We start from the raw sequence: 14,788 nt of genomic DNA on the forward strand, positions 1-14,788 counted from the left end.
AATCTCTCTAAATAAAGTAGTTGCAGGAGCAACTGTGGACCTCTGTTGAGGAAGTGCATAGAAGAACATGACTTTCTTTAACACACTGAACCATAGACTCATTTTTGAAATTTCCACCTTAAAAGCATCCCCAAATTTTGTCACTAACAGCTGCAAAGCCAACACGAACAACCTTCTATGGAGAAGAGAATTTGAAAATACAATAAGGGGTCCTCATCACTAGGCCCACGCCCAAGCGATTTATGAAAAACTCCAGCAAAAACTCACAGTTTTTTCTTCCACCTGATCAACACTGTAAATAACAGAGTGAATGACAGCCTTATGACAATAAATATTGAATCTGTTTGAAAAAAAATAAAAAATCAACTGCAACTCTATCGAATATGACGCAACAGAAATGAAGCACAACAATGGCTGCATCCATTTCAGTTGCTTGGCAACCTTTGAAAAATGGCAGCAGTTGAGTGTTTTAGATACAGCCTGGTCTTTGTACAGAGTACTCAAGCGTAGAAAGGCTAAAATGTGTGATTTATCATCTATTTAAAAATCAATCTAGCTAGCTACACAACAGCACTGTCAAAACTGGCAAAACAATTGCGAATAGTACTTCTGTAACAAAATATGTTTGAACTATTTGAATATCTATTTTTGCACATCACATTCCTACAATTAGAACTAATTATGTTTGTACATTTACTTTTTCTTATTTATTTCAACACATGTCCACAGATAAAAAAAAAAAATGAAAATGAAAACATACAGATTGAGCATTTGACGGTCCAAGCTACTGTAGCTGTGCTGTGATTAACAATGAACAGCAAGTATCTTGGCCTTGAGCTTAAACAGCGAAACCTCTGGGAACCTGCGGTCAGTGCACGAAGCTTCTTGCTCTAGCTTAGTTGTTATTCAGTACCTACTCAGTCCGTACATTAGCCTATGCCAGGCTGACACATCTTAACTGACACAAAGTGAATACAACTTCATCTTGAGTTTTCATTTAGTAACCAAACTCCAAAGTACCACATGCGTAAAATGCTGTTATTTACCCCAGCTGCACGAGGTAACGGGCCTACATTTGGCTGCTGCCATCAAGGAGTGTCATTGCTATGGGGTGGGGGTGCCTGGTCTGGTCTAGGTGGGTGCTACATGTCTAAGTGACATCCACATGAATGCCAGGTCCAAAAGTTTACCAGAAGAACACTGTGCTGTCACAAGATGGTCAATGTCAATTTACTTATATACTCCTGTCAGTGGTCATAATGTTATAATGTAATGCCTGATCAGTGTAAGTACCTGCAGTATGCTGTCAACACTTCCGGTAACCGATTCAAATTACAGTACTGTACTTAATTTCAACACTATGCTGCTATTGTGAGACAGTTCCAGCTGGGTTAAAGGACGACGGCGCACAATGCATCCACCACCATGACTGGAATATGAGAATAATACTTTAAATGAGTAATCAAGGACAAAAGAGTGAATTTATGCAATTAAAACAGTAGAAATGCACATTATGCCTACCTAAAAGGTTTTTCTTTGTGTTTTTTTTATTTTTTATTTTTTTTTGCGTGTGCGTTTCTTTTTAATTCTCGTATGTCATTGAATTCAGAATAACCATCGACTGCCTTTTGTGACAGCTGACAGTTACCTGTCATCAGTGGTTGCAAACGATGTCACCAGCCTGTTTTGGGGATTTTTGTGGTGTTGTGGCTTCACTTCTCCACAGTTACACAGTCTGTCAGCAAACTGCTGCCATGGGGAAGGCCCAGAGACTGGAAACCTAAATGCCTTTGCCAAATAACATCTTCAAAAATCATTTTTACCACCTTCCGAAGAATGGAAGCAAGGTCGCCACAGTACTGAATTTCCTTTGACTTATATTACGTTCAACAGAAAGGGACAATTCAAATTCTAGGTCAACTTGGGCCTTCAGAATATACTCATCACCTGTCGGCAGACTGTGGTGTCTTCTGTCACTGAAAACAATACCACACTTACCAACAGTTGTCCTTTAACCCGGAGTGGAAACAAACACATTAGTGGATGAATAACAACAGTCACTGGAGACTGGACTTCCACACACTACATGTTTCATTCAGCTTTCATCAGTGTGACTCTGTGTGTTTCGTGCGCACGATTTCATGTTTAAAATATCTTAAACTCCCGAAAGGTCGTCGTGGAAGCTACTGTGACATTTCCTTCCCCTCATACATGCACACTAGGACAGACAGCCAACCTGCCGCCGCAGAGAAAAACAATGAATAAAACGCTCAGCGGCCAGCTTTTGATTCTTTGACCCACGGCGCAAGCATGAATACATACAACACATCAACAGCATCCTTCCTAATCTGAGATGGTTAGTAATGCGGCCACCTTATCCAGCATGCAACCCCATCTGTGATGACACATCAGCTCCACCATTTCATACGAATAAACTCACAAACACAAGACACAATGTGTTGATGGAAAATTTGCATTAGGAATGTAACACAGGAAAGCATGATTAATTTCTGCTCATGAAATGAATACAGATTTTGTCATTACATGGCTTGTATCCTTTGCCAAATATTGTAATGTTTCACCCTCCTTTTCTGCTGCGAGTGTTCTGCGGCAATAATAAGGAATAAAAGACAGCTTAGAGCTCATAAGCAACACAACTGCTGGTAAATCAGCTAAATCACAGAGCAAAACAAAGACCTGATTGCTCATTAGTATTATGGATCTGCTCTGTTTAAATCTGTTTTGTGAGATGCAGACACTGTTTAATGGCTTAAATGGTGTTTGTATAAATGCTCACTACCTACATTTCACACAGTAAAGATTAAGAGTGAGACATCATCAAATATGCTATTGAATTTGTGCACAACCCCCCTTCTCAAAAACACACACACATCAATACACTTACCTTGGCCCTGCAGATGATGCACCGCAGTCTGTCTTCACTCCCACATCCCTGGAAGGAAACAATATTTAGAAGAAACTCGGTGACAGTGAGTCCTCACAACAGCAGCTTTAACGCCGGGCTTACTGTCAAATGACATGCATGAGTGACAAATCATTTGCTGGTGTTTTGATCAATAAACTAATTACGTTTGTTTGAGAAATGTTGCAGTGTTTCCAACCCAAAGGTGCATTATGCACAAAAATGCTAATTTAATATCATTGCTAAAAGCTTGTATATTATAGTGAATGGCCTTGAGGAGCAAAACATGTTTAGAAAAAGGCAACACAAAAAAAAACAACAACCATTTCAAGAAGCACGAAACACAAACGCAGCAACGTTGCAAAAAACAAATAAGCAAAATAGAGCACAATGCTACTGCAAAAGCGTGGCAAATCAGGAAAAACAACAAAAACACAACGATTCAAGCGACAATACATAATTACCAAGTAACAAAAAAGAAGATATGTCACGAAACAAAACAAAACAAAAAAAAAAGGCATAATTTCACAAAACACACTTCACTAAATGCAACAGCCAGGGAGAAAACAACATTTCACAAAATTGTTGTTATTTTCTATTATGTTATTCTGCTGCTTTTTGCACCCCAGGGCCACGGTAGGCACGGTAAGTAATAGTTAGACGTACAGCACACAACTTCTTAGTGTTTTCTAATGAATACACCATATGCACCGCTTCACTGGGGAGAGAGGTGCGCATGGAACAAAAATAACATGTTGGCAACAACCTTCGAGCTGGTGCTAGCTTACCGAAGACGCTAATAACAAGAAAAGCATTTGTACAAACACAAACTGCCAAATCCGTTGCTAATATGCATGCCATGTAGGAGCGCATTTTGATAGATGTTAATGGCATATAATTATAGAACACTGCTATTAGGCAATGTGATTTTATAAAGAGGACCATTGCCCCTGGCACTGTGGCCTGATTGCTGTGAGTGTTGGGCTAATGAGTGTAAACCAGGTCTGTTTGCAATGATGAGAATTATCAACCCATGAGAGAGAGAGAGAGGGAGAGAGAGGGAGAGAGAGAGAGAGAGAGAGAGAGAGAGAGAGAGAGAGAGAGAGTGAAGAGGCAGGGAGGCTTAACTCACTATTCACACTGCTAGTAATTAAAAGGAGACATAGGCGTGCACACAAACACATTTATCACATATGAGAAACATATCTAATATATGTCAACGTTTCAACACGTCTTCTGCCTAGCTCATTATGTTTTTCATCTCTTCACACTTGAATCTGTGCTATACTTAGCTGCTCTGCGTCGCTGCTTTTATTTTATTTTTTTCTCCTCTAAATATTATGTGGTTTCGCTCAGATGGTTGGGATTACCGATTCGGAGGAGCTTTTTTGGAGAATACCATTCTTATTAACCTCAATAGAGTGAAAGCAGATGTATAAAAATGAAAAATGTATCTATCTGTCAGGATCACAAAGCCTTCGGGAAAGTAATGGTACACACTTGCGGCCTGTATTTTCTCAAGCCCGTCGGTGGGCTGGGCAGCGACGCACACCAGCCCACGCTCGGCTGGCGTGGTGCGAGCCGTACAGTCCTCCCGTGCCCTTGTACTTTGTGCTGCGAGGGGTTTCACCCCTCTAGGAATGCACTCCCTGTAATGAGGGTCAGGGGTCAAAGTGCTGCCGCGCCTGGAGGCCGGGATCTCCCAGGCACACTCAGTCACTGACTCTATCCCTATATTTAAATCCTGCCTCAGGACATGTTTTTCAAAGGGCATCTCCTAACTAGTTCCTGGTTACTAATTAGTTTTGTGCCCTGCTATTTGTCTTTGGGAACCTGAATGAGGAGAGGGGGGTGGGTGGAGGGAGAGGGGGGGGCAAGTGAGGCAGTCTAAAAAAAGATAGCGTATGGTTTAGCTCAGTGCAGACAATAATCATTCAGATAGCCCTCCGCTGCAAACATGCTGAAGTCTGTATCAACAGTTGAAATTAATGCCAGCGCTGTTTTGCTGTGTTTGAATTCAGCACGCCCGACAACATCTGTGTGATACTGCTGTAGCTGAAATTAAATAAGGACGAGGACTATTTTTTGTTTTTTGTTTTTTTTCTTTTTTTTTGCTCAAGCTGCTTTTAGGAGCGGTAACGGTGCATGCTATCACTCCCAGCTGGCCGGCTCGCTCTCTCTCTCTATCTCTCCCTCTCTCTCTCTCGCTCTCTCTCTATCTGTCCCTCTCTCTCTCTCGCAATTCAAATCATTATTGGATTACATTTTCTGGCTTCATAAAATGCGGTTAAGAGGCACTTTAGACATATGTGCATGACCTGCTTTTCAGAGATGGCTATCAGAGCAAAAGTGACAGGTCAATTGCTGATTTCTGTTCCGTAAAAGGGAAAGGGGCTCCCCACCCTGAGCACTCTAAAAGGTCGCAAGCTCTCTCTTTCTCTCTCTCTGTCTGTCTGCTTCTGTCATACACAAAAAACTAAAGCAGTCTGGTAGCATTAGAACACACTCTCAGCTGAGAGCAGGGCTCTGTGCGTGAGTGTATGCGTGCCTGCTTCATGAGTGCATGTGTGTGTGTCTGTCTGGGTGTGTGTGTGTGTGTGTGTCTCTGTATATAATTGTATAGTGGGAAGACACACACTTAATGGAAGTGGCTCTTCACTCTGACAGCTGGGTGGTGCAGATGAAAGGTCTGCTGTAGCATGTTGTCTACCACTTGTGGAGTATCCAAAGAGGCCCAGAGCTTGCAGGAGTGGAGGGCACAACAGCATTTTCTCTTTGATTAATACACAATTTCAAGCGCACAGTGCAGCAACTACAGATGTATCCTGATACTGAATTAGATCTAGATGTTATCATCTAGAGCTGGAGTTTGTTCATGCCTCAAATGGGAGCAGGCAGCAACCAGACGCACAGATCGCGTACTGTCCAAATAAGTGACGCAAATGAAATTAGAGGTTTTTTTTCTGCTCTGTAGACAAAGCAGTACTCAGATTGTCAGTATTTGTCCTGCAGACTAGTCACTCAAGCTCCCCAAATACTGGAGCCTACATTGCCAATCACGCAACTTTGAAACTCCATGGCACCATTTTGCAACACAGGCTTTTGAGTTCCGCTTAGTATCACTAAAAACAGGACATATTTGGTAAAAAGTGAAATTTTTAGTTAAGATGGTGAATAGAATTTCGAACTTTAAGGCTTATCCTTACTGTACAATTTTCTATCCATTCAGGCCTGTTCTTTGGGTTTATTTAGTTTAAGTAATGTATATCTGGATGTTGTACTCCGTAGGAGTTATTGGTTTCTCAATGAGACTTAATGAGACTTTGTTACCCCTCTTGATAGTTCGTGTTGTATTGTCTGTGAAGGTTCTCAGTCATCCAGGTCATGGTATATCCAACAAGGTTCAAAAAAGGCAACTGGACTTGTAGAGTTTTTTTGAGAAGACGTTTCACCACTCATCCGAGTAGCTTCTTCATTGTTGGATATTCATGTTGTATTGCTAGTATGTATGTGCGTGAAAGCATGTAGTGGCCGCCACTGTGTGACTTTCAGACCTTTCAGACAATCAGAATTGAAATCGTGTTGCGGTGCATGCTGAGAATTACATGCAAATAAGTAAATGCTGTTTCTGAGTTAAGAACGTGACGATCAACAAATTAAACAATTACACAGCCTTGGGACAGACACACACAGACACACTTATTTAACCATAATAAGTTACTGTGATATTTTACAGTGTCAGCTGAGGGAAAGTTGATTTTAAGTCGATGTGAATGAGATGTTGGTAGGATTTTCCCTTTAAATTGAAACGCTAAATGCTTAAGTTTCTAATTTTTACCATATAGTACACTCACTGTAAATCTGTCTTTCAACATTAGGAATGGGCGACATACTTAGAGTTGCGGTTTTGCAATATTTTTCACATGGGAACAGAGCGACATAACAAGCTAGAAATTACACACTGCATATTATATTTATCAAAAGGTCAAGGCAGCCATTTAAGTATTTATCTGCTACGCCAAGCAGCTAGTTGCTAACACTATGGGTGTGCAGTTTGGTGTTGATAGAATGCAGTTGGTCAGTTGGTTGCTCTTTAGCTGAACACACCTCTCTACGGCTTCTGGGAGAGTGTCAATAAGAGGGTTGACCAAAGTAGTAAGGCTGTGGTATAAAACCACAACTGCCAGCTAAAGGAGGCTAAAAGTCTGCAAGCAACCCACTTCACATGACACGCAGCCATTGGACCTAAATGTGTATCAACGATTTAACTTTAAAGATACTTACTGTACACTGTGCCGCTCACAGTTAACAGCCACTATTTGTAGAGACATTTGTTCTACCAACTTGAACGGCGATTATGTTAAGTCAAAATGAACAGTGCATCATTACATCTGTCCAAGTAAAGCAACAAGCAACTAAAGTACACTTTTACGTCACGCAACCTAAACTTGCATACAGACGAGATTTATTACTTACGTGAAAGACTGCAGCAGAGGTGTTAAAGTCGACTGTTAAATTTACATTTACACGTCGACACATCTCTTACTTTTTTAGATTAAACCTTTTATTTCTGGTGAAATACTTGCTGCACAGAGGTGATTATACATTCTGGCAATTCAATTTTGGCAGCAGCAGCAGCAGCAGCAGTTTGCTGGGAATTAATGTTGGAAGAGTAATTAGCATGAGCAGCAATCAGCGCCGTGACTGAACAGAAACAGAAATGTATGCCACCTACGGAAATGTACATTTTATCAGCTGAGAAGAGTGTAAAGTAATCTTTTGGGAGGTGCAGTGCAAATAAACCACATCACTGACCACTGTATTAGGCCAACGTCTGATTCAAGGAGTCTGACTGCAGATGTTAATGAGCTGTTCTGCAGTAGGTGACCAGCGTCAGGTGCGCGATAGCTTCTTGGATTTCTGCCAGTCCATTATGAGGCACTTCTCACAGTTTCACACTCTGTGTTCCAACTGTATAATGACGACGTGTTATCATTGTTAGCAACCCTCATTAAAACTAATTGGTATTGCTATTTGAAAGGTACCTCATTAGGCGGCAATGTTTTGTCTCAATAAGGAACGCCAACATGGGAAACACATTTATTCTTGGTTAGAAATCCAACGCAGACGTTTTTCACTTTGCATTTTGACAAATGACTGATGAGGAAATTCAAAATATCAAGGTTCCTGCATGGGAAGCCTTTCTTACCGTCTGGATCCATGTGGATAGACACACGTGATGGGCAAGTAAATTCTTGCAGTCGCAGAAATTCCTCAGTGGGTCACCGGCTCGAAGTTCACCATCCCTGCATATAAAGCATTCTGATGTCTCTGAAGAAGAAGAAGAAGAAGAAGATTGAGGTTATGAATGGTTTCACACTGCATGAATCTGTGATTCATTTTGACATTCGTGTGAACAATGTAAACTGCTACTTATGTCTGATTAAAGCGCTCAGCGCACACTGTACAACTCCTTACAACTTGAGCATTCCCCATGGGAATGTGATGAAGGGGCTTTTATTTATAGAGCGCTATACAGCTACCTATTGGTACTCAAAGCACTTCACAGTCACAATGAGACACTTACATATACGTTCCCACAGGCAGACACACATACACACACCGGTGCCAAGTACTACAGCATATGGTCCATGTAGCGGGGATCATCACACCGCTAATGGTCAACCCACTCTACCTACTGAGCCCAATTCACTTTGTATCAAAGTGATTCTTTAAAAGTACGTGTAGCAAGTTGACATTACTGACAAGAATATAAAAACTGTGCAGTCCACAATAGAAAATGATCATCTTGCTCATGATTTGGTTTATTTCGACTTTTACTGACATTATTTGGTTCATAGCCAAACTTCAAACTTTCGGGCGTGATGGAAAAACAGCAGTGCTTCTAAACTTTTTTTAAAAAATAAATAAATAAATAAATAAAGAAGAGTTTTAAAGCTTTTACATATTGGCTGCCACAGATTTCAGAAGTATCAGTCAGAAGAAGTGTGACATTGTTAATGCCCAGAAACCACAGGAAACCAACTACACATTTTCTTCGCAGTGTGTTTATGAAGTGGCTGAAGTTTTGATTGACCCACACCACCCAGTGTGGAATGTTGGATTATTCTTGATAAGCTAACATCAAATCTAAGTCAATAAAAAGTTGTGTTCTCCCACTATATCCACCCAGCGATCATTTAGAGGCCAATCTGTTCTGGAGTGTTTGGTTTCACCAGGTTTGACATTTTGACAGTTAGAGCAGATTATAAAGTTGAGATATCCTAGGTACAAGACTGAGTACGTCCACCACTGGAGACATGGCCTGCAGACATGTACTGTTTTCCTCTTACCGCAAAATTTGATATTGTACTTTGAGATGGCAAATATGCATCTGTTTACAGAACTGACAAAGTTATCACTGAGGCGGCCACCTCACTAAAGTCCAAGGATACTTTAACTTCACTCTGGAGAGAAATAGGTTTTGTCTTTAGCAACCTAATGGCCAACAAAATTCACCAGCTAGAAGAAAAGCAATAGAAAAAATGAGCTCAAAATACCTTTTTTGAACTTTCAGCTGCATTACTGCATTATGATTCTTGTGAAACATGTGATACCTTTTACGTGACACACAGTCACACGACCCACTCGTAATGTAAAAATAATCGATGAGTGCAGCTTTAATGGAGACATTCCCGAGCTGGTTCGGTGTTTTCATTGCAGTATGTTTAAGAATGCAGTTATGGGTGAAATATTTGATTGTGGCCAAAATGTCTAATTTGATGCAATGTGCAAATTAGTTAGAAAAGTCTGTACAAGGTCTGTGTGTGTGTCTGTCGCCATGCTAACACTGGCTTAATGCCAGTGCCTACAGAAGAAGTAGTTAGATGGCGTTTGTGCAACTAACACAGTTTGTCTGCAGCTTATCAGGCTACAGACTGGTAATACTGTGCAAAGAAAGTATTAAGGTCATCAAACATTATAAAATTTGACAAAAGCCAAAGCACACCCAAGCATGCAGGACAGGCAGGCAAACTATCACATGACTAACAAAATGTATGCATACAAACAATATGAACGCACCGAATTCCCATACACCATTACAATTTTCTTGAGCGGCTATTCAACTAAACACGTGGTCTGGTACAAGGGTGTGTTTAGCAACAGGGTGCAAAAAAGGAATCAGGAGCTGCTAATTGATAATGACAACACATTATTCGCTGCCTTCACGACTTTCAAGAGCTGCTTTGAGCTCAGCTAAAACAATGTCTAATGTCCGGTGAAGTGATCCATCTCAGGCTGGAATACATCATGCGTGAGCTCGCAGACATGCGGTTCCAGGCCCCATATTGGGGTTCGCCGCAAGATGCATTACGCTCCGATGTGCTGCAACCAGCACCTCCTGATTTAACGGCGGACTACGCCATTATCTTTGTCAGTGATAATTCCCAACCAGAAGCTTTGAAGCTAAATATTATACAGTAGCTAGGAGCCAGATCTGCTGGTTTCATCCCATAAAAACACTGGGAGACAGCAGCGAGGGCTAGCTGTCATCTGAGCGCTCGCCTGAATTGGGGGATGAACTGCTGCCTCAGAAGCTCCTGTCTCTCTGGGCCTCTCGCTGAGCCACATCGCTTCAGGTGAAAATCTATCATCAGAAGAAAAACCTTTTAATCAAAGGGTGGGTTTTTAATGTAACCCAACACAATCTGTGTAAGCAGATTTTCTTACTGACCAGGCATATACTTGTGTCTCCACTTGCATTAATACCTCTGATGCAAACTGTGAAAGAGAGAAACTCTATGAGCCTCGTTTCGTCCTAAACCTGCCATTTTGAGCTTAATTTGTGGTGTCTGCCTGCCACTAGTTTTACCTCCGCGGTACTGGCAAACACCACCTGACCTACTACTTGGAGTGAGACACTTTCCCAATACCACTGCGTGTCAAAATTCATATGTTTGCCTCCTTTTATCCGTCCGTCTAACAGTATATCAGGTTTTCACTCATTGTCAAAATAACTTTGTATGTGCTGAAGAGTTTGCAGAAAATAATGGAGCCTTGTAGACACATACCTATGGAGTATGACAGTCTGGTTAACAGTCGGTTGGCGCGTTTCAACAGCCTGACCGAAAAGATTTCCAAAGTTACTGTGATGGCAGGTTCACCAATTATACCCACAAGTCGTTTTTAACATTTCACTCCCCTGAATCCGTGCTGCTTTTACGATCATTATGGCAAGCCCCGAGGCACTTCTGGAGCTAAATAACAGCACCGCTGCTGAGAAAATAACTAGAAAACAACATTACAACAGAGATGTAAACATGCGGCGTGTCAATCGTTGCCGAGCTGACACGTCTGCATGATCTGTGACTCCCATAATTAACTGTCAGCGGTGTCAGTGTTCGGCAGCGTTTCACATGAAGGTGGGTGCTCGACTAACTGGCTGAAGTCGCCCTCACTGCACGATTTAACAGCTAAAAAAACTTCCTCTGTGCAGCAGCAGCAGCAGCGGCGGCGGCGGCGGCGGCAACAGCAGCAGCCCTGAGCGGCTTTGTTTCCATGCAAGATGACGATGTTATCACAGAGGAAAATGTACCAGCACCAACTCTGTCAAGAACTCTGCTTATACTACTTGACTGTAACTTGACTGTCTGTGTTTTTATTCACCGCTGCTCAGTATCACACGGAAAGTAGGAAAATGACATAAGGAGAGAAGCAAACTGAGCAGTGTAGTTGGAGTCTGAAACACTGTACAGTGTACCTCGACAGTAAACAAATGAGGAAAATGCCAGATTGAGATAATTTAATTGTCCGTTGCATTGCTAACGACCTCGTTAACAAAAGAATGATGGGAAATCAGCATGGTCTGGCCTGTGTGACAGCCATCTGGCTACAATGAGGGGGGGCTGGTTGGGGGTTGGGGGGCTTGTAAGCCAGCGCCACGTGCGACACAACTTCCAAGCGCAGGCCTGCAGCACCTCTAGATGGAAGCTGGGATTTTACTCACTACTGTAAATGGGCATTCAGCCTTTCTATAGTGTTCTTTTATTTGCTCTATAATGAGATTATGGAACGTAAATATATATTTATATACCGTATATATTATGCATGTATATTTGTCCCATTTTCAAAAATCTGTGACAGAAATACTATCTTTAGATTACACACCTACAGTCATTCATTATAATCTCTAAGCCCACATTTATTTTGCAGAGATTCTGCAGAACTATGAAATCAAAGTTTGACGTGAACTCCTGCATACATAATATGCACATTTATTCATTGCAACAGGCTGCATTCATGTAAATAGATGGATAGTAATAATAATATTAATATCAGATGCATGTTCATGTTATGGTGTGCTCCTCTTGACTGGGTGTGATTTTGGGTGACCAGCTAACACCACCAACTCCACTGGCTATCTTCAGGGCTGCCAGCAGAGCAATGTCATGGTTTACATATTGCTCAGACTTCCCAAAAATGTGGGGAAGCTCTGATTTATTCGCTTCTCTCACCCATGTATCATAAAAGTGAATGAGTCAGGTGCTTGATATCTCCCTATGGCATTGTGCTGCAGTTTAATTGCTAAACGACACATTGTTTTTGGCAAACTGAAGGACTTGACAAAAATCCCTTCAGTGGGACTTTTCTTACATCGCAGGGAATTGATTACTTACAATGCAAGAAGCATTTTGGTAAACATTAGATTTCAGTTATTTAATCATTTTGGCATTTGGTTTAATTGGTTGATTCTGGTCCATAAGGAAACATAAAGGAAGGCTTGCCAACAGTGTGGTGAAACGGACCTTTTGCTACTTTAGGCATTGCAATTTGATATCAAGATAAGACACTGAGAAATGAGACACGTTTTTATTTCATCTCTATCTATCTCTATGCAAATAGCATTTTAGATTATACTCCAGAAGTTAACACTAGCTTCACAGTATTGGTAACACAATTTTGGACATGATTTGGTTAGCCATATACAGTATAAGTGTATATATCCATATGGTAGTTAAACTATTTGATTAAATAAAAGCTAAAGCCAGTGTCCACTTTGGTCTCGCTACACTGTTTTGACTCAAATTAAAAAAAGTCTCAAGAAGAAAAAATATCTTTTTAATTCTACTGTTAACCTACATCTGCAGCTTACTGTACATACCAAGTCCTAATAACATCACATACACACAGAGTGTACAACAATCAAAAGATTAATCAGTTATGGAAATGCTGGTTATTTGCAGTTCTGATTAACAAAATATTTCACCAATGTTAAGATTATTATACTTGTAACTCATTTAGGGATTTTTAAAAAAACTTTTATTGCTACAGTATTTAATAAATAGCCACTAAGATAACTTATTTACAGATATTGCTGGATTAGAGTAGAATAATATATTATAATAATACATAATAGATAATAACAGATTATTTTGCCTCTGTGTTATGAAACAGAAAGCAAATCTACCATTTGTAACATCTCAGCAAGTTGTAGCATGTGTATGTTCCTAATGAAACGGCAAACACACGTAAGGACATACCTATAAACAAACGCTGGCACGACTCTTCAGAGAGCGGCTGGTACTCAATGTCCATGTCTCACTGTTTGTTAAGGGAGAACTTCTCCACCCTCTTCTGAGTATTTCCAGACACCAGCAGTTTCTTCCACTTCCTGTTAACATTCCATTGTTTTCTCTCGCTGCAGATACGCGAATGTTTAGAGACAAATTAAACTGTCAAAAGAGAAATCCTCAAGTGGATTTTTGCACTTTCTGCAACTGCACTCACTGTCAGCTGTTAGCTCTGTTTTCGTTTCAGCGGAAGTTGTGAAAGTGAGCAGCCAATCGCAGCCGCGCACAGGGGCGCGTCAGAACAGGAAGTCACATGAGGAAAAAAAAGAAAGAACAAAGCTCTCTAGTGAAATTTGTGAGGTCAGGGCTGTCTAAAAACAGATGTTGTGGATGATAAACTGGTGATGAACACACCAGAAAAGGTGGATTATTTTCATGCCAGCCATATGCACTGCTTTTTTTGTTTGCGTCGTGGTAATGTTTCATAATGAAGGAGCACATGATGGAAAAGACTGCTTTTCTTAAAAACAACGCGTTGTTGCAACAAACCACCATGCACACTCACTTCTAGGAAATGACTAACAGATTCTGGAATTTCCCCACACATCTTTCTGCATTTTGTCCGATTGCAAACCTCAATGGAAAGTTCCCCAGAAACAGCAGTGGCATTCATTTGTCCCTTTATAAGCTCAGCTTAAGTCTACAGATCTCCTACAACTGTTTTCTGTCATAGAGCTAGGACCAACCATCATGGCACCAAGTGATTCTCTTCAAGGGGGAACTTTTGAGAATTTAATTTCCAGCTTTATATTTTTTTATTCTGATGCTCCACTAGAGTAGCTTTGCATGATTCACTGTTGAAGAACTGAAAATAGGGAATATTATCGCTGAACTATTATCGCGCCATAAAAGCCCACTGTCTTCTAGCTGCCAGGTCTGCGGAAGACTTTGATTGTGAGCACGACCTCAAGCTTTTGGAGAGTGAAGTTTCCAAGAGCAAAGAGTATCCCTTCTGAATACATGGCAATTTCCCAAATCCATCCAAATATCGAGTCCAGCATATGACAGCGGCTAGCACAAACATCGGACGCAACAAAGACTACAGCAGGACATCTGAGGCGAATATTACGTCTACAGCCTGTTTACTGTGTCACATAATGGGGGCCATTAGTATGCTAGACTACATTAAATGCCTCTAGTATTATTCGAGTAGACTGGTTTGTGGGAAAATTAACATATATTCATATATTAAGAAGACCATGGTTTGACTTTGACTCAATTTTATTTTTATTTT

General features: G+C 40.9%; 1 protein-coding gene across 1 annotated transcript in view; it reads right to left on the minus strand.

Annotated features, from left to right (window-relative positions):
* Positions 1-13,726, minus strand: part of LOC311491268 (uncharacterized protein) — a 74,719-nt gene extending 60,993 nt beyond the window's left edge. The window contains exons 1-3 of the mRNA XM_084549170.1: positions 13,465-13,726; positions 8,133-8,254; positions 2,906-2,953 (exon numbers count right to left, since the gene is read on the minus strand). Coding sequence (XP_084405296.1) covers positions 2,906-2,953; positions 8,133-8,254; positions 13,465-13,519 — 225 coding nt within the window. The 5' untranslated portion in view covers positions 13,520-13,726. The remainder of the gene's footprint in view (positions 1-2,905; positions 2,954-8,132; positions 8,255-13,464) is intronic.
* Positions 13,727-14,788: the final 1,062 nt, after the last annotated feature.

Source organism: Chelon labrosus (genome assembly GCF_963514085.1).
Source record: "Chelon labrosus genome assembly, chromosome: 7".
NCBI classification, from domain to species: Eukaryota; Metazoa; Chordata; class Actinopteri; order Mugiliformes; family Mugilidae; genus Chelon; species Chelon labrosus.